Below are 18,009 nucleotides of genomic sequence, written 5' to 3' on the forward strand. Positions count from 1 at the left end.
ACAGAATACAGTGATAGCAATAGGTGTGATACACGAGGAGTGAAATCCACACAGCAGCTACAGGCACACTCAGTCACAGGTACAATGGAGAAGTTATTACAGATAAACAATAAAACTGCACTGGACTAGTAAAACTACATGCACAGTCAGATACTGGATGTATATCTCAGAAAACTTGTATTAAATATTCAGGTAGAAGTACACTTGTTCTTAACGAACACTGTCTAAAATGACATGAAGAATACTTAAGTGACTGTAAATGCACAGCGCAGAGTAAACAGGCAGATTTACAGAGGAGATATTGCCCTGCAGTCCCGGAGATCAGCCGCAGCTACTTGTGAAAAGATGGCGCCCAAATCTGTCAGGGAGAGTAAGGAGCAGATCCAGGGTGGGAACACCAGCAGTAGATGGCGCCTGGAGCTGGGGGTGGGGCTACAGGTCAAGCGCCTTATCCCCTATGCTGGTCTTCACTACTGGGTACTGCGGAGACTTAAGAATTTTTGTGAAATCTGACCTGTGCTTTCTGTCCTGGTGGATATAGTGGGGTCCCTGCTCTAACAATGTCCATGCCAGCGTCGCGGTCCATCTCCTAAGACCGCTATTTCGGCAGGTCCCACCTCCCCCCAAAGAAGCAGCAATGCAATCCCGGAGAGCGCCAGCAGCGTGTGCCTGGAAACTGGAGAGTCTCAGACGCAAGTACCTGGGGACCCAGCTAGCGGCAGTATGCGCGCTGCTGGGGAGGTGTTGGAGCTGCAGCACAGTAGGTCACTAGGACATAAAAGTGCTGCAGCCCTTGAAGTATCTTCTAAGAAAAGCTCTTTTCAGGGCTGCCTAGCGCAGCCCCCCCCCCGTTAAGTGACCTTACAAACTGAGCTCCAGTGTCCGGAGACAGGGTTATAGAGGAGGCCAAGCAATGCATCCTGGGAATAGTCAAAGCTTTAGCCTGTTGGTGCCTCAGATCAAGATCCAATAGAGGGGCATAGAGGGGAGGAGCCAGCGCACCCAGGTGAAGAAATTTAAAGTGCACCGGCTCCTTAGGACCTCGTCTATGCCCCATCGTACTAATTCCCCAATATACCTTATGGATGCTAGAGAAAATAAGATTTTAAACCTACCGGTGAATCTTTTTCTCCTAGTCCATAGAGGATGCTGGGGACTCCGTAAGGACCATGGGGTATAGACAGGCTCCGCAGGAGACATGGGCACTATGACCTTTTAATGGGCGTGAGCTGGCTCCTCCCTCTATGCCCCTCCTCCAGACCTCAGTTATAGAACTGTGCCCAGAGGAGACGGACATTTCGAGGAAAAGTATTTTGTTAATTAATGGCGAGATACATACCAGCCCACACCACAAACACACTGTATAACATGGTATATAACTAAACCAGTTAACAGCATGAACAACAGAAATCAGTAACAGTCTGATCTCAACCGTACACAACTCTCGTGTAACTACATCAGTAACTATGTACAAGTACTACAGATTTATTCCGCACTGGGACGGGCGCCCAGCATCCTCTACGGACTAGGAGAAAAAGATTTACCGGTAGGTTTAAAATCTTATTTTCTCTTACGTCCTAGTGGATGCTGGGGACTCCGTAAGGACCATGGTGTTTACACCAAAGCTCCAGACCGGGTGGGAGAGTGCGGATGACTCTGCAGCACCGATTGAGCAAACAGGAGGTCCTCATCAGCCAGGGTATCAAACTTATAGAATTTTGCAAAAGTGTTTGAACCCGACCAGGTAGCTATTCGGCAAAGCTGTAATGCCGAGACCCCTCGGGCAGCCGCCCAAGAAGAGCCCACCTTTCTAGTGGAATGGGCTTTCACCGATTTTGTTAACAGCAATCCTGCCGTAGAATGAGCCTGCTGAATCGTGTTACAGATCCAGCGTGCAATAGTCTGCTTGGAAGCAGGAGGTCCAACCTTGTTAGCCGCATATAGGACAAACAGAGCCTCTGTTTTCCCAATACAAGCCGTTCTGGCTACATAGATTTTTAAAGCCCTGACTACATTAAGGGACTTGGACTCCTCCAAGACATCCGTAGCCACCGGCACTACAATAGGTTGGTTCATGTGAAACGATGAAACCACCTTAGGTAGAAATTGTGGACGAGTTCTCAATTCCGCTCTATCCACATGGAAAATCAGATAGGGGCTCTTGTGGGACAAGGCCGACAATTCTGACACCCGCCTTGCAGATGCCAAGGCCAACAACATGACCACTTTCCACGTGAGAAATTTTAACTCAACAGTTAAAAGTGGTTCAAACCAATGTGATTTAAGGAACTGCAACACCACATTCAGGTCCCACAGGGGGCACAAAAGGAGGTTGGATGTGCAATACTCCTTTCACAAAAGTCTGTACTTCTGGAAGAGAGGCCAATTCCTTCTGAAAGAAAATTGATAAGGCCGAAATCTGCACCTTAATGGAACCTAACTTTAGGCCCATATCCACTCCTGTCTGTAGAAAAATGGAGAAAACGACCCAGCTGGAATTCTTCCGTAGGAGCATTCTTGGATTCACACCAAGACGCATACTTCCTCCAGATACAGTGACAGTGCTTCGCCGTTCCTTCCTTCCTAGCTTTAAGTAGAGTAGGGATGACTTCCCCTGGAATACCTTTCCTAGCTAGGATCTGGTGTTCAACCGCCATGCCGTCAAACGTAATCGCGGTAAGTCTTGGAACACACACGGCCCCTGTTGTAACAGGTCCTTTCTGAGAGGAAGCGGCCAAGGATCTTCTGTGATCATTTCCTGAAGATCTGGATACCAGGCCCTTCGAGGCCAATCTGGGACAATGAGTAACGTCTGAACTTTTGTTCTTCTTATGATTCTCAATATTTGTGAGATGAGCGGAAGCGGAGGGAACACATAGACCGCTTGATACACCCACGGTGTTACTAGCGCGTCCACTGCTATTGCACGAGGGTCCCTTGCCCTGGAACAATATGTCCGAGCTTCTTGTTGAGGCGTGACGCCATCATGTCTATTTGAGGGAGTCCCCAACAACTTGTCACTTTTGCAAAGTCCTCTTGATGAAGTCCCCACTCTCCTGGATGGAGATAGTGTCTGCTGAGGAAGTCTGCTTCCCAGTTGTCCATTCCCGGAATGAATACCGCGGACAGAGCGCTTACATGATTTTCCGCCCAGCGAAGAATCCTGGTGGCCTCCGCCATTGCTGCTCTGCTCCTTGTTCCGCCCTGGCGGTTTACACGCGCCACGGCTGTGATATTGTCTGACTGGATCAGAACAGGTAGGTTGCGAAGGAGATGCTCCGCCTGTCTCAGGCCGTTGTATATGGCCCTTAATTCCAGCACGTTTATGTGCAGACAAGCCTCCTGGCTTGACCATATTCCCTGAAAGTTTTTTTTTCCCTGTGTGACTGCTCCCCAACCCCGGAGGCTCGCGTCCGTGGTCACAAGAACCCAATCTTGAATTCCAAACCTGCGACCCACTAGAAGGTGAGCACTCTGGAGCCACCACAGGAGAGAAATCCTGGCCCTGGGGGACAGGCTTATCATCCGACGCATTTGGAGATGGGACCCTGACCACTTGCTCAGTAGGTCCCACTGAAAAGTTCTTGCATGGAACCTGCCAAACGGAATGGCCTCGTAGGCCGCCACCATCTTTCCCAACACTCGAGTGCATTGATGAATCAACACTTTTTGGTTTCAGCAGAACCCTGACCATGTTCTGGAGTTCCAGAGCTTTTTCCACTGGGAGAAAAACCCCTCTGCCGTTCAGTGTCCAGAATCATGGCCAAAAACGACAGCCGAGTCATCGGGACCAGCTGTGACTTTGGCAAATTTAGAAGCCAGCCGTGTTGTTCAAGGGGGGGAGGGGAGAGGAGAGGGAGAGGTAGAGGGAGAGGGAGAAAATAAGAATTTACTCACCGGTAATTCTATTTCTCGTAGTCCGTAGTGGATGCTGGGAACTCCGTAAGGACCATGGGGAATAGACGGGCTCTGCAGGAGACTGGGCACTCTAAAGAAAAGATTAGGTACTATCTGGTGTGCACTGGCTCCTCCCTCTATGCCCCTCCTCCAGACCTCAGTTAGGGAAACTGTGCCCGGAAGAGCAGACATTACAAGGAAAGGAAATTTGAATCCAGGGTAAGATTCATACCAGCCACACCGTACAACTTGTGATAACCTTACCCAGTTAACAGTATGAACAACAACTGAGCCTCACTCAACGGATGGCTCATAACAATAACCCTTAGTTAAGCAATAACTATATACACGTATTGCAGAAAGTCCGCACTTGGGACGGGCACCCAGCATCCACTATGGACTACGAGAAATAGAATTACCGGTGAGTAAATTCTTATTTTCTCTGACGTCCTAGTGGATGCTGGGAACTCCGTAAGGACCTTGGGGATTATACCAAAGCTCCCAAACGGGCGGGAAAGTGCGGATGACTCTGCAGCACCGAATGAGCAAACACAAGGTCCTCCTCAGCCAGGGTATCAAACTTGTAGAACTTTGCAAATGTGTTTGAACCCGACCAAGTAGCCGCTCGGCAAAGCTGTAAAGCCGAGACCCCTCGGGCAGCCGCCCAAGAAGAGCCCACCTTCCTTGTGGAATGGGCTTTTCCTGATTTTGGATGCGGCAATCCAGCCGCAGAATGAGCCAGCTGAATCGTGCTACAGATCCAGCGCACAATAGTTTGCTTTGAAGCAGGAGCACCCAGCTTGTTGGGTGCATGCTGGATAAACAGCGAGTCAGTCTTCCTGACTCCAGCCGTTCTGGAAACATATTTTCAAAGCCCTGACTACGTCCAGTAACTTGGAGTCCTCCAAGTCCCGAGTAGCCGCAGGCACCACAATAGGTTGGTGAAGGGTTAACTCTTCTGTGCTTTGTAAATATTACTTTTTATATGATCAATTTCCTTATAATAGTTACAGTGCAAAAGTGAATATTTCTACTTCCCTAATGAAGGGTTAAAACATGCTATATGAACTGTTATGTGTTTGCATAGATACGTACTACCCTGTGCCGGGTACCTTTGTCTGCTCATACAAATACCAGGCTTGTGTGAGCCTGGTTTTCAAGGGCAGTTCCATACCAGATCAAACCTGTTATTTCTACTTCTGTGTGTTACCAAATATCCTGTGTTACAGACTTTGATAAATGTTTTGAGAAACTTGTAGAAAACCCATATATGGACATCCGCCTTATACATTCTGCCTGGTAACTACTAACGAGCCAATAAGAGTGTAACAACATGTCAGTTACACCCATATACGTTGTCTTTTATACTTTTGTTAAACGAACAATAAACAGTGTGAATCTTTACTGCTTGTGTTTTGCATGTTACTCGTAGCATAAAGGTTTACACTCACGGACGTCTATGAGACAATCACATCGAGGGTTAAAGAATAGAGGGGCAATCCTTTCAAGTGGGGGCTCCGTCCGCGATTCAGTTGGTCGTCCCCGGATGGTAAGATAGAGAATTTATTGTCTGTCTTTGCCATACGGGATTGCGGTCATACACTGAAGCTGAATCCGTGTCAGTGTTCTGGGAACACGTGACCAAACATCTTTAATGTCTGGGACTTAAAGATACGTCTGAGAAGGGACCGGGGGTCCAAGCGCAACTCTCCAAAGACGTTAGTATCTGGGATACTTAAAATAGACCTGGGAGTCTATACATAACGTGACGTTAGTATCTGGGATACTTAAAATAGACCTGGGAGTCTATACGTAACGTAGATTTTACCTCGATTTGATTGTCTATTATGTAATGGCCATAACAGATATTAGAGTATAAGTTTCATGTATTCAGCTTGACGGGTGGTAAGTATACGTCTGTTGAATACCCTTATAACTTTCTTGCTTCCTATCACAATACGCTGCATTTCCAAGTCCCTGTACGAGTGGTGAGTAAACGTACAGATTATTACTATCGATTGCTTGTTAAAGTACTATGCATATGATATTGTGATATTGTCAATAACTAATTAACTTGTTAGCTGATGCATGCATAGAAAGTTGTTGGAAATTGTGTTTTTACTATGGGCTCTGGTCAGCGTAAGAAAACTGTATACCCCCCTCCGAGACATGTAAAGAATACGTGGCCCGTAGTTCTACCTCTGATTATTATTTGATTGATCCCTGGGTGGATAATTTAGCAGGGTTGACAGAGAAAGCAGGACAGGACCCATTCCTACGGGAAGGCAGTAATTACCCTTTCTATATGGAGGATTAAAAAAAAATCAGTTCCCAACAGCACAGAAGCGAAGAAGTGAGAAACTGTAAATCTTTGAAATCCCTCTCGCCTCCCCCTTGCATTCCAATGTATCCTGCGCTTGAGGACACAGATCTCTTGGCAGCAGTAACCCTTTCACACCAGATGGGATCGCCTCCAACTCCACTGCTGGAGGGTGCGTCCACTAGCTCTATCCCTAACGCACCAGTAACCCAGAGTTTAGATAATAGTAAAACACTGTCCCAAGCCCACTATTACCCTCGATGGCTGTATATCTTATTTGCGCAAAGCTTGCAAAGGACGCAGCTATACACATATGAAGGAAGTCTTTAAAACCCGTGCTCCTTTGCCTGTGCTTTTTTGCCTGTCGCTGTAGCTTGTAAACAGAAACCTTCGGAGTCTGTTACTGAGTTTTGGAAAAGGTTTAAGGACTGCTGGACAGATGACGCTGGCTTACCTTTGCTTAACTCAGAAAGCTTACCTTTGCTTAACTCAGAAAGCTTACTCATTTCCACCTTCATTAACAACCTTCTACCTTCTGTCATAGTCTCTGTTAAGCAAAACGTCTCTTCCTGGACTTCTGATAGTACGATAAAAAAAAAAAAAAAAAAAACATTTATATGAGAAAGAGGCTGCAGGGTGTTTTGATGTAAAGAAACCTGCACTCACTCATAACTATCAGAACTCCAGACGCTTTGACAGACAGAACCAACCCCGCAGTCAGGGAAAGATTCACCTCTGCTGCCACTTATTATAAATGGAAGTAAAGTTCCCTTTTTTGTGGACAGCGGTGCAACAACCAGTGTTTTGTGTTTTGACCTATATGATGGTGATTTGGAAAAGACTGCTCCTTCAATGGGAGTCAATGGGATACCCACAAATGCCTGACTTAGCTCAAGTAAACCCCGCTCTTTGGTCGGAAGGTCCATATGACACTGGCCTAATCTCATGCACACCACATAAGGCCAATCTCAAACCCGACTCACAACCCGTTTATCAAAAGCAGTATCCCCTCTCACCAGAAAAGATAGAAGGTCTCCGCCCCATGATACAGCAATTCTTACAACAGGGTATTCTCAGACATAGTCTATTGTATCACCATACTGTACTCCTGTGAACCCTGTTGCCAAAGCTGATGGCAGTATAAGATTTGTACAGGATCTCAGAGCGATCAATCAGTTAATTGTCCCGATTGCACCAATTGTTCCAGATGTAAACTCACTCATTTCTGCAATCCCTGCAGATGCTGCGTTCTTCTCTGTAATTGATTTGAAGAATGCCTTTTTCAGCATACCTGTAGATTCACAGACACAATTACTTTTTGCCTTTTCTTTTGAGGGTAAACAACTTACCTGGTGCAGATTATTGACGCACCTGTTGTCTCCAGGCCACATTGGGGCCCTGGCAACCTCACCATGGTTCAGTCCTGCTACAGTATGCAGATGATCTGCTGCTCTGTAGTCAAACTGGGGAGGCCTGCCGAGAGGATGGTGTTTCATTACTAAACTGGCTTTGTGAATGTGGACACAAGGTGTCCAAAACAAAAATGCAATGGTGTAAAAAGCATGTTGATTACTTAGGTTTTGTGCTCACTCAGGGAGAGAGGAAAGTCAGTCCACAACGCATACAGTCTGTATTGGGCCTGGTCACCCCAACTACCCAGAAGGAACTACTGTCCTTCCTGGGTATGGTAAATTACTGCAGACAGTGGATTTCTGATTGCTCTTATTATGATAACATTTTGAGACAAGCCACACTGAAGGACAAACCTAAAACTGTACAATGGTCACAAGAAATGTTAACTGCATATGAAAGTTTAAAATGTATGTTGATGAAAAGTCCGGCACTTGGCCTCCCCAATTATGTACTACCTTTCCATCTATATGCAAGGGACAATTGTAAAACCATGGCGGGGGTGCTCACACAGTTTCATGGAGGGAAGTTGCGCCCCGTGGCATTTTTTTTCCAAAGTCATGCCAGTGTCTGTGCAAGGTATGCCTGCCTGCCTCAGGGCTTTGGCAGCCTGTGCAATGGTTGCAGAAATGGCCACTACCCTCACTTTAGGCCACATCACAGTACTCCACACCACACATGATGTCCTGGCAATACTTAAAGGCTTACACACACAGCACATGTCAGCACAACGCCTTAGTGGATATGAAGTACTCCTTTTGAGTAACCCTACCCTTACCATTAAGTACACTGCTAGTTCTTCTGGCCCTGCACCCATTCTCAATGCCCTTTTAGGCTTGAAAGGTCCCGAGGATGAACCACCCGACCTACATGACTGTGCTGCTTCCATTGAAGCTGAAACTTCTCCCAGACTTGACATGTCTCCCGTTCCCATACCAGGCGCAGACATAGTTTTTGTTGACGGCTCCTGTAGTAGGCCCAATGACAATACATACCAGGCTGGCTATGCCATTGTCACCCTCCCTGACACTGTGTTGGAAGCCCTACCAACACCTTATCAGTCCGCGCAAGCTGCAGAACTCATTGCACTCACTAGAGCATGTCCCTCCCTTGACAACGTCCATCTGCTCACTCAACTTCAAGCTGCTGCGACTAATACTGATCTCTCCGACTGGACTTACCCAATTCTGCAGAAAAAATCCTAAATCAGGATTAATCTGCAAAGAGGGGAAACCCTGTATACCCCAGTCCAGTGCCCCTTTGCTCGTTGCCCAGTGCCGTGGTGTTGGTCACCGTGGTGAAGCCACAACACTCCTCCTACTAACCAATGATTTTTATGTTACTAATGCCAAATCACTTGTGGACCAGTATGTTAGCAGATGCATCACTTGCCTCAGGAACAACCCTAATAAAGCTAAACACCAGCATCTTGAATACCCCACAGAAAACTCTAGGATACTCACCCTTTGAAATACTAATGGGTAGACCCTTTTCCTACACCCTGGGCTAAGAAACCACTAGTAATACAGGAAGGAGATCTAGAACTCATCAGAGAAGAGTATGTCAGGTCCCTGATAACAAAACTGAATGAAATTGAACATGAGGTTGTTTGTAAAAACCCTTTGAATCCACAGGAACCTACACACCCCTTTAAAGTCAGAGACAGAGTCGTGGTGAAGGTGCTCCCCAGGAACAAGAGCCCAGGAGACTTCACCTATGGTCCAGAGACAGAGGTCGTAGCAGTTACCCGAACAGCAGTCCTGACAGAGGAAAGTCCTACCTGGATCCATGCATCCCGAGTAAAAAAGGTTCCTAGACCAGACCTAGAGAGGGAAGCAAGTGATTCCAGTGAGGTACGAACCGGGGCAGACAGCCCTGACCTCCCACCTAGCGAAGACAGAAGAACAGAAAACGATGAAGAACCTGCCCCCTATCTCTATCCTGGGGACTATCTCGATAGCCCTACTGGCCCTCATTCACCTCACAATATGTGAAGTCGACATCACACAAAAAGATGGGGTCCCCACCTTGTGGTACAATTCCTCCAATACACACGTAGCCACATACATCCTTGATTATTTCATGTTCCCTAAACTTGCTGACAACAAACATTTCATACAGTAGAAAAGAAAATCAGGGATGTCTGAGACAATGTACATTTGTGTCACTGATGAATGGTGGATGGAAATATCCTATCATGGATCCAACTGTGATTACTGGGAATCTGTGGGGTGGAATACAGGAGCAGATTGGAAATATGGCCCATCATTTGCAAAAAATAGATGGAGCAAATATGGAGTACCCCTACTTTCTAGACTATCCATTCATAAGATGGATGAAGGCCCAAATTCATACAGGTTTAGACTAAACATAGTGAACCCTAGCAGAAGCGACAATGAGACTTATGTACTTGGTATATGGTGGCAAGCAGGGTACTATAGTGCAAGGCAAATGTTTTATTTGTGGGACATGTATAAAAACCCAAAATACCAGCCTAAAATTGCTCCCCAAAACAAACCTTTAAAGCCCCATATTGCCACTTCTAAAGATATGGTGGCTATTACTAACCCTACCTTTGAAGACACCCTAGCTATTGAAACTGGTTTCTCTGACATTAATTTTTGGTTGGAATGGATGAAGTATAGTGCTAACAAACACAATAAAAGCAACTGTTATGTCTGTGGCAAATCTAGGCCCCACCTAGGTACAGTGCCCCTTAATATACCCCTAGAACAGGAAAATTGTTTTTTCAGCCTTTTTAATGACACCAAAACAAATGACAGTCAGTGCGAAATGTGGAAAAGGGAATATCCCATATTGTCAAAAAATCCCAACCCAGGAAGCACCATAACCATATATCCTGGAAACTATACCTGTTATACATCTAACACCACCACAGGGAGAAATTTAAAAACCTTCCCACCAGGGTATTGTGCAAATAAGCATATTCATACTTGTAACTTTAATTCTTGTAGGCATTATAGTTTATTGTGTAATTCCCTGTGGAAAGAAACTTACCTCCAAAGGCATTGATAAGGCCCTGATGTACTATGATATAACCACCAGTCCTGTCACCTCCTCTGATAGTAAGGGACCCGACGATTATGTCCAATATCTTAAGAACTGGAGGAACAAGAAAGGAGCCTCACCCAAGAATCATGTTATATAACAATCATGATTCTAAGAGGGGATTGAAGGGTTAACTCTTCTGTGCTTTGTAAATATTACTTTTTATATGATCAATTTCCTTATAATAGTTACAGTGCAAAAGTGAATATTTCTACTTCCCTAATGAAGGGTTAAAACATGCTATATGAACTGTTATGTGTTTGCATAGATACGTACTACCCTGTGCCGGGTACCTTTGTCTGCTCATACAAATACCAGGCTTGTGTGAGCCTGGTTTTCAAGGGCAGTTCCATACCAGATCAAACCTGTTATTTCTACTTCTGTGTGTTACCAAATATCCTGTGTTACAGACTTTGATAAATGTTTTGAGAAACTTGTAGAAAACCCATATATGGACATCCGCCTTATACATTCTGCCTGGTAACTACTAACGAGCCAATAAGAGTGTAACATGTCAGTTACACCCATATACGTTGTCTTTTATACTTTTGTTAAACGAACAATAAACAGTGTGAATCTTTACTGCTTGTGTTTTGCATGTTACTCGTAGCATAAAGGTTTACACTCACGGACGTCTATGAGACAATCACATCGAGGGTTAAAGAATAGAGGGGCAATCCTTTCAGTTGGTTCAAATGAAACGATGATACAACCTTTGGGAGAAATTGGGGACGAGTCCTTAATTCTGCCCTGTCCATATGGAAGATCAGATATGGGCTTTTACATGACAAAGCCGCCAATTCCGACACACGCCTAGCCGATGCTAAGGCCAACAGCAGGACCACTTTCCACGTGAGATACTTTAGTTCCACGGTCTTAAGTGGCTCAAACCAGTGGGATTTCAGGAAATCCAACACAACGTTAAGATCCCAGGGTGCCACAAAAGGGGGCTGAATATGCAGCACTCCCTTAACAAACGTCTGAACCTCAGGCAGTGAAGCCAGTTCTTTTTGAAAGAAAATGGAGAGGGACGAAATCTGGACCTTTATGGACCTCAATTTTAGGCCCATGGTCACCCCTGACTGTAGGAAGTGCAGGAAACGACCCAGCTGGAATTCCTCTGTAGGGGCCTTCCTGGCCTCACACCAAGCAACATATTTTCGCCATATACGGTGATAGTGTTTTGCTGTCACGTCTTTCCTAGCCTTTATCAGCGTAGGAATAACTTCATCCAGAATGCCTTTTTCCGCTAGGATCCGGCGTTCAACCGCCATGCCGTCAAACGCAGCCGCGGTAAGTCTTGGAACAGACAAGGCCCTTGATGCAGCAAGTCCTGTCTGAGAGGCAGAGGCCATGGGTCCTCTGTACGCATTTCTTGCAATTCCGGGTACCAAGTCCTTCTTGGCCAATCAGGAACAATGAGTATTGTTCTTAATCCTCTCTGTCTTACTAGTCTCAGTACCTTGGGTATGAGAGGAAGAGGAGGAAACACATACCGACTGGTACACCCACGGTGTCACTAGGGCGCCCACAGCTATCGCCTGAGGGTCCCTTGACCTGGCGCAATATCTTTTTAGCTTTTTGTTGAGGCGGGACGCCATCATGTCCACCTGTGGCAGTTCCCATCGGTTTGCAATCAGTTGGAAGACTTCTTGATGAAGTCCCCCCCACTCTCCCGGGTGGAGGTCGTGTCTGCTGAGGAAGTCTGCTTCCCAGTTGTCCACTCCCGGAATGAACACTGCTGACAGTGCTTGCACGTGATTCTCCGCCCATCGAAGAATCCTTGTGGCTTCCGCCATTGCCATCCTGCTTCTTGTGCCGCCCTAGCGGTTTACATGGGCGACCGCCGTGATGTTGTCTGACTGAATCAGCGGCTCTGCTTGACTCAGGGCGTTGTAAATGGCCCTTAATTCCAGTATATTTATGTGTAGAGAAGTCTCCAGACTTGACCACAGCCCTTGGAAGTTTCTTCCCTGAATGACTACCCCCCATCCTCGGAGGCTTGCATTCGTGGTCACCAGGACCCAGTCCTGTATGCCGAACCTGCGGCCCTCGAGAAGGTGAGCACTCTGCAGCCACCACAGAAGAGACACCCTGGCCCTTGGGGACAGGGTGATCAGCCGATGCATCTGAAGATGCGATCCAGACCACTTGTCCAATAGATCCCACTGAAAGATCGTTGCATGGAACCTGCCGAAGGGAATGGCTTCGTATGAGGCCACCATTTTTCCCAGGACTCGCGTGCAGTGATGCACCGATACCCGTTTTGGTTTCAGGAGGTCCCTGACCAGAGATGCTAATTCCTGGGCCTTCTCCACCGGGAGAAACACCTTCTTCTGTTCTGTGTCCAGAAGCAAGCCCAGGAAAAGCAGACGCGTCGTAGGAATCAGCTGCGACTTTGGAACATTCAGAATCCAGCCGTGCTGTTTCAACACTTCCTGAGAGAGTGCTACGCTGATCAACAACTGCTCCCTGGACCTCGCCTTTATGAGGAGATCGTCCAAGTACGGGATAATTATAACTCCCTTCTTCCGAAGGAGTATCATCATTTCGGCCATTACCTTAGTAAATATCCTCTGTGCCGTGGACAGGCCAAACGGCAACGTCTGGAACTGGTAATGACAGTACTGTACCACAAACCTGAGGTACTCCTGGTGAGGTGGGTAAATGGGGACATGCAAGTAAGCATCCTTGATGTCCAGTGACACCATAAAATCCCCCTCTTCCAGGCTTGCAATAACCGCTCTGAGCGATTCCATTTTGAACTTGAATTTCTTTATATAAGTGTTCAAGGATTTTAAATTCAGAATGGGTCTCACCGAACCGTCCGGTTTCGGTACCACAAACATTGTGGAATAGTAACCCCTTCCCTGTTGAAGGATGGGGACCCTGATAATCACTTGCTGGAGGTACAGCTTGTGAATTGCCGCCAGTACTACCTCCCTTTCCATGAGGGAAGCTGGCAAGGCTGATTTGAGGTAACGGCGGGGGGGAGTCGCTTCGAATTCCAGCTTGTATCCCTGAGATACAATTTGTATAGCCCAGAGATCCACCTGTGAGCGAACCCACTGAGTCGCCTGGGCAGGCGCGGGCTGAGACCCCGGCTGTCCCAAGGCTGCAGCGTCAAACCTTTTATGTAAGGAGTTTACATGGTCATTTAAGACCTTCCACATATCCATCCAATCAGGTGTCGGCCCCGACGGGGGCGACACCACACTTATCTGCCCTTGCTCCGCCTCCACGTAACCTTCTTCATCAAACATGTTGACACAGCCGTACCGACACACCACACACACACACAGGGAATGCTCAGACTGAGGACAGGACCCCATAAAGTCCTTTGGGGAGACAGAGAGAGAGTATGCCAGCACACACCACAGCGCTATACAACACAGGGATTTTCACTGATAATAAGTGATTTACCCAATAGCTGCTTTATAGGTCTTATTTGCGCCTAAATTTATGTGCCCCCCCCTCTTTTTTTAACCCGTCTTGTACCTGGATACTGCAGGGGAGAGCCTGGGGAGCTGCTTCCAGCGGAGCTGTGAAGAGAAAATGGCGCTGGTGTGCTGAGAAAGAAGGCCCCGCCCCCTCAGTGGCGGGCTTCTGTCCCGCTTTCTGTGTAAAAAAATGGCGGGGGTTTTTACATATATACAGTGCCTCCCCTCCCCCCCCCTCCCTCCTAAAAAAAAAAAAAACTAACAAAAGTCTTTTCTAGAGAAACTCAGTAGAGCTCCTCTAGGCACAGAAACTAACTGAGGTCTGGAGGAGGGGCATAGAGGGAGGAGCCAGCTCACGCCCATTAAAAGGTCATAGAGTGCCCATGTCTCCTGCGGAGCCCGTCTATACCCCATGGTCCTTACGGAGTCCCCAGCATCCTCTACGGACTAGGAGAAAAAGATTTACCGGTAGGTTTAAAATCTTATTTCTCTAGCATCCATAAGGTATATTGGGGAATTGGTACGATGGGGTATAGACGAGGTCCCAAGGAGCCGATGCACTTTAAATTTCTTCACCTGGGTGCGCTGGCTCCTCCCCTCTATGCCCCCTCCCACAGGCAGTTTAGAAAAAAGTGCCCTCAGGAGAGGATGCACACTCTGAAGCTCCAGAGGGTTTTTCTTTTTTTTCGGTATGCTGTTTAGGCAACAGCACACCTGCACCGTGGGAGTTGGAGGGTGGTTACCGGTCTCTTAAGGCGTCAGAGCCGCTTCCCCGCTGTAGGACCACCGTCCTGAGAGGTTGTTGTACAGCGAAGCACTGCACCTTAGCGGTTACAATCGTAGCACACCCCTAACATTGCCTGAAGGTGACAAGAGTAGTGAGTACAAACGGGGCACGGTTCTTGGTGCGGCACAAACGCAGGGGCGGCATATGGTACCCGCTGTAGCCCCCCTGTGTAGACTGTCAGCTGTAGTGGAAACTGACACTTCTGTGATGTTTTTACACTTATATGGAGACTTTGCCAATATAAATATCTATGAAGCTCCGGCGCCATTACAGGGTGCTGAGGTTCCTCAGAGCGGGACCAGCGGCATTTTGGCTCTTTCCTCTGCTTACAGCTGCAGTAGCAGGCACACACGGCAACTCCAGACACTCAGGACGTAAGAGAAAGGACATATCATAGGAGTTTAGCTCTTGCTGGGGTATGTCACACCGCATCTAGTGTACCGAAGGTTAATGGTGAAATAATCCTAAACTGACGTATGTAACAGTTTTACATTATACAAAGGTATCCAGGCAGCCACTAACCTCACGCATAGTAGTAAGCAAGGAGATCTTCTTTATCTCCTCCTGGCGCACTTGCTTGCTGTCCAGCCAGATCACTTCATTAGAGAGAGGTTTCAGGTCAGAGCTTTTGTACAGACGTTCTTGAGCACTGTTGAAGATGAGGGCAATGGACCGAGGAAGAATACCACCATCCTTGCTAGTCCCTAGGAGAAATTAGTTGCTGGTTAGAATAAAACACAACCTATATACTAAATGCAAAACATCTATAAACTTCACCCCCCTTCCATAAGTAAACATACCTTGAATTGTGTACGTCTTGCCTGAGTTGGTGACTCCATATGTATAAACAAGCCAGTTTTGCCCATTTAGTGCATCTTTAACCACTTGCCTCACAGTGCCATCAAAAAACTGCTTCTGGCCAACCTCATCCCCAAAAATCTGAAATATAAGAGAAGCATAGTCGTGTGAAAGTTTGCAGACATAAACCTGTCCTGTTTTTCATACCTCACGTGTAGTTTATTACCTGCGAGAATGTGAATTTGTGCATACTTTGCCCAAGACCACGCTCGGTGTTCTTCATAGCAAAAGAGTCTTTAGGAGCTTGCAAGATCAGAGTCTCCTGATTCTCCACCACAACACAGCCCTGCAAAGGGGAACACATGGAGTTACACAACAGATATAGAGAAACGCACTAGACAAACATTCAGCTTTCTCTCTTACCTGGTCTTCCTTTTTCTCCAGCTCATCCTCGACAAAAGGTCTGATCCTAACATATACCATAACTTTATCATTGACTTCATCAGGTAACGGCTAAAAAGAAGATATGCATTATTAGTCAAAAGAACAAAATGTGTTTGGTCCTACAATCCACTCCACCCTACCCTACCTTTCCTGTCATCTATATTGGAAAACTTGGAGAACCAATCATGCACTTTTGTTTCCTTCTTTTAAATAAGAATTTACTTACCGATAATTCTATTTCTCGGAGTCCGTAGTGGATGCTGGGGTTCCTGAAAGGACCATGGGGAATAGCGGCTCCGCAGGAGACAGGGCACAAAAGTAAAGCTTTTACAGGTCAGGTGGTGTGTACTGGCTCCTCCCCCTATGACCCTCCTCCAGACTCCAGTTAGGTACTGTGCCCGGACGAGCGTACACAATAAGGGAGGATTTTGAATCCCGGGTAAGACTCATACCAGCCACACCAATCACACCGTACAACTTGTGATCTAAACCCAGTTAACAGTATGATAACAGAGGAGCCTCTGAAAGATGGCTTCCTAAACAATAACCCGAATTAGTTAACAATAACTATGTACAAGTATTGCAGATAATCCGCACTTGGGATGGGCGCCCAGCATCCACTACGGACTCCGAGAAATAGAATTATCGGTAAGTAAATTCTTATTTTCTCTATCGTCCTAAGTGGATGCTGGGGTTCCTGAAAGGACCATGGGGATTATACCAAAGCTCCCAAACGGGCGGGAGAGTGCGGATGACTCTGCAGCACCGAATGAGAGAACTCCAGGTCCTCCTTTGCCAGGGTATCAAATTTGTAAAAATTTACAAACGTGTTCTCCCCTGACCACGTAGCTGCTCGGCAGAGTTGTAATGCCGAGACCCCTCGGGCAGCCGCCCAAGATGAGCCCACCTTCAAGCGGGATGGGCCTTAACAGATTTAGGCTGTGGCAGGCCTGCCACAGAATGTACAAGTTGAATTTTGTTACAAATCCAACGAGCAATCGACTGCTTAGAAGCAGGTGCACCCAACTTGTTGGGTGCATACAGTATAAACAGCGAGTCAGATTTTCTGACTCCAGCCGTCCTTTAAATGTATATTTTAAGGCTCTGACAACGTCCAACAACTTGGAGTCCTTCAAGTCGTCTGTAGCCGCAGGCACTACAATAGGCTGGTTCAGGTGAAACGCTGATACCACCTTAGGGAGAAAATGCGGACGCGTCCGCAGCTCTGCCCTATGTCGAATGGAAAATTAAATAAGGGCTTTTATAAAACAAAGCCGCCAGTTCAGATACTCTCCCGGCCGAAGCCAGGGCCAGTAACATAGTCACTTTCCATGTGAGATATTTCAAATCCACATTCTTTAGTGGTTCAAACCAATTGGATTTGAGGAAATCTAAAACTACATTTAGATCCCACGGTGCCACCTTAGGCACCACAGGAGGCTGTATATGCAGTACTCCTTTGATAAAAATCTGGACCTCAGGGACTGAGGCCAATTCTTTTTGGAAGAATATTGATAGGGCCGAAATTTGAACCTTAATAGATCCCAATTTGAGACCCATAGACAATCCTGATTGCAGGAAATGTAGGAAAACGACCCAGTTGAAATTCCTCCATCGGAGCACTCCGCTGCTCGCACCACGCAACATATTTTCGCCAAATACGGCGATAATGCTTCGCGGTGACTTCCTTCCTTGCCTTTATCAAGGTAGGAATGACTTCTTCTGGAATGCCTTTTCCTTTTAGGATCTGGCATTCAAACGCCATGCCGTCAAACGCAGCCGCGGTAAGTCTTGAAAAAGACAAGTACCCTGCTGAAGCAGGTCCCTTCTCAGAAGTAGAGGCC

At 46.7% G+C, this 18,009-nt stretch overlaps 1 protein-coding gene across 3 annotated transcripts in view; it reads right to left on the reverse strand.

Annotated features, from left to right (window-relative positions):
- The window catches only part of KIF20A (kinesin family member 20A), a 97,643-nt gene that overhangs the window by 71,310 nt on the left and 8,324 nt on the right, over positions 1-18,009 (reverse strand). For all 3 annotated transcript variants that reach the window (XM_063927885.1, XM_063927883.1, XM_063927884.1), the window contains exons 3-6: positions 16,145-16,234; positions 15,948-16,067; positions 15,724-15,862; positions 15,446-15,627 (exon numbers count right to left, since the gene is read on the reverse strand). In XM_063927885.1, the coding sequence (XP_063783955.1) occupies positions 15,446-15,627; positions 15,724-15,862; positions 15,948-16,067; positions 16,145-16,234 (531 nt within the window). The remainder of the gene's footprint in view (positions 1-15,445; positions 15,628-15,723; positions 15,863-15,947; positions 16,068-16,144; positions 16,235-18,009) is intronic.

Source organism: Pseudophryne corroboree, chromosome 6, assembly GCF_028390025.1.
Source record: "Pseudophryne corroboree isolate aPseCor3 chromosome 6, aPseCor3.hap2, whole genome shotgun sequence".
Lineage (NCBI taxonomy): Eukaryota > Metazoa > Chordata > Amphibia > Anura > Myobatrachidae > Pseudophryne > Pseudophryne corroboree.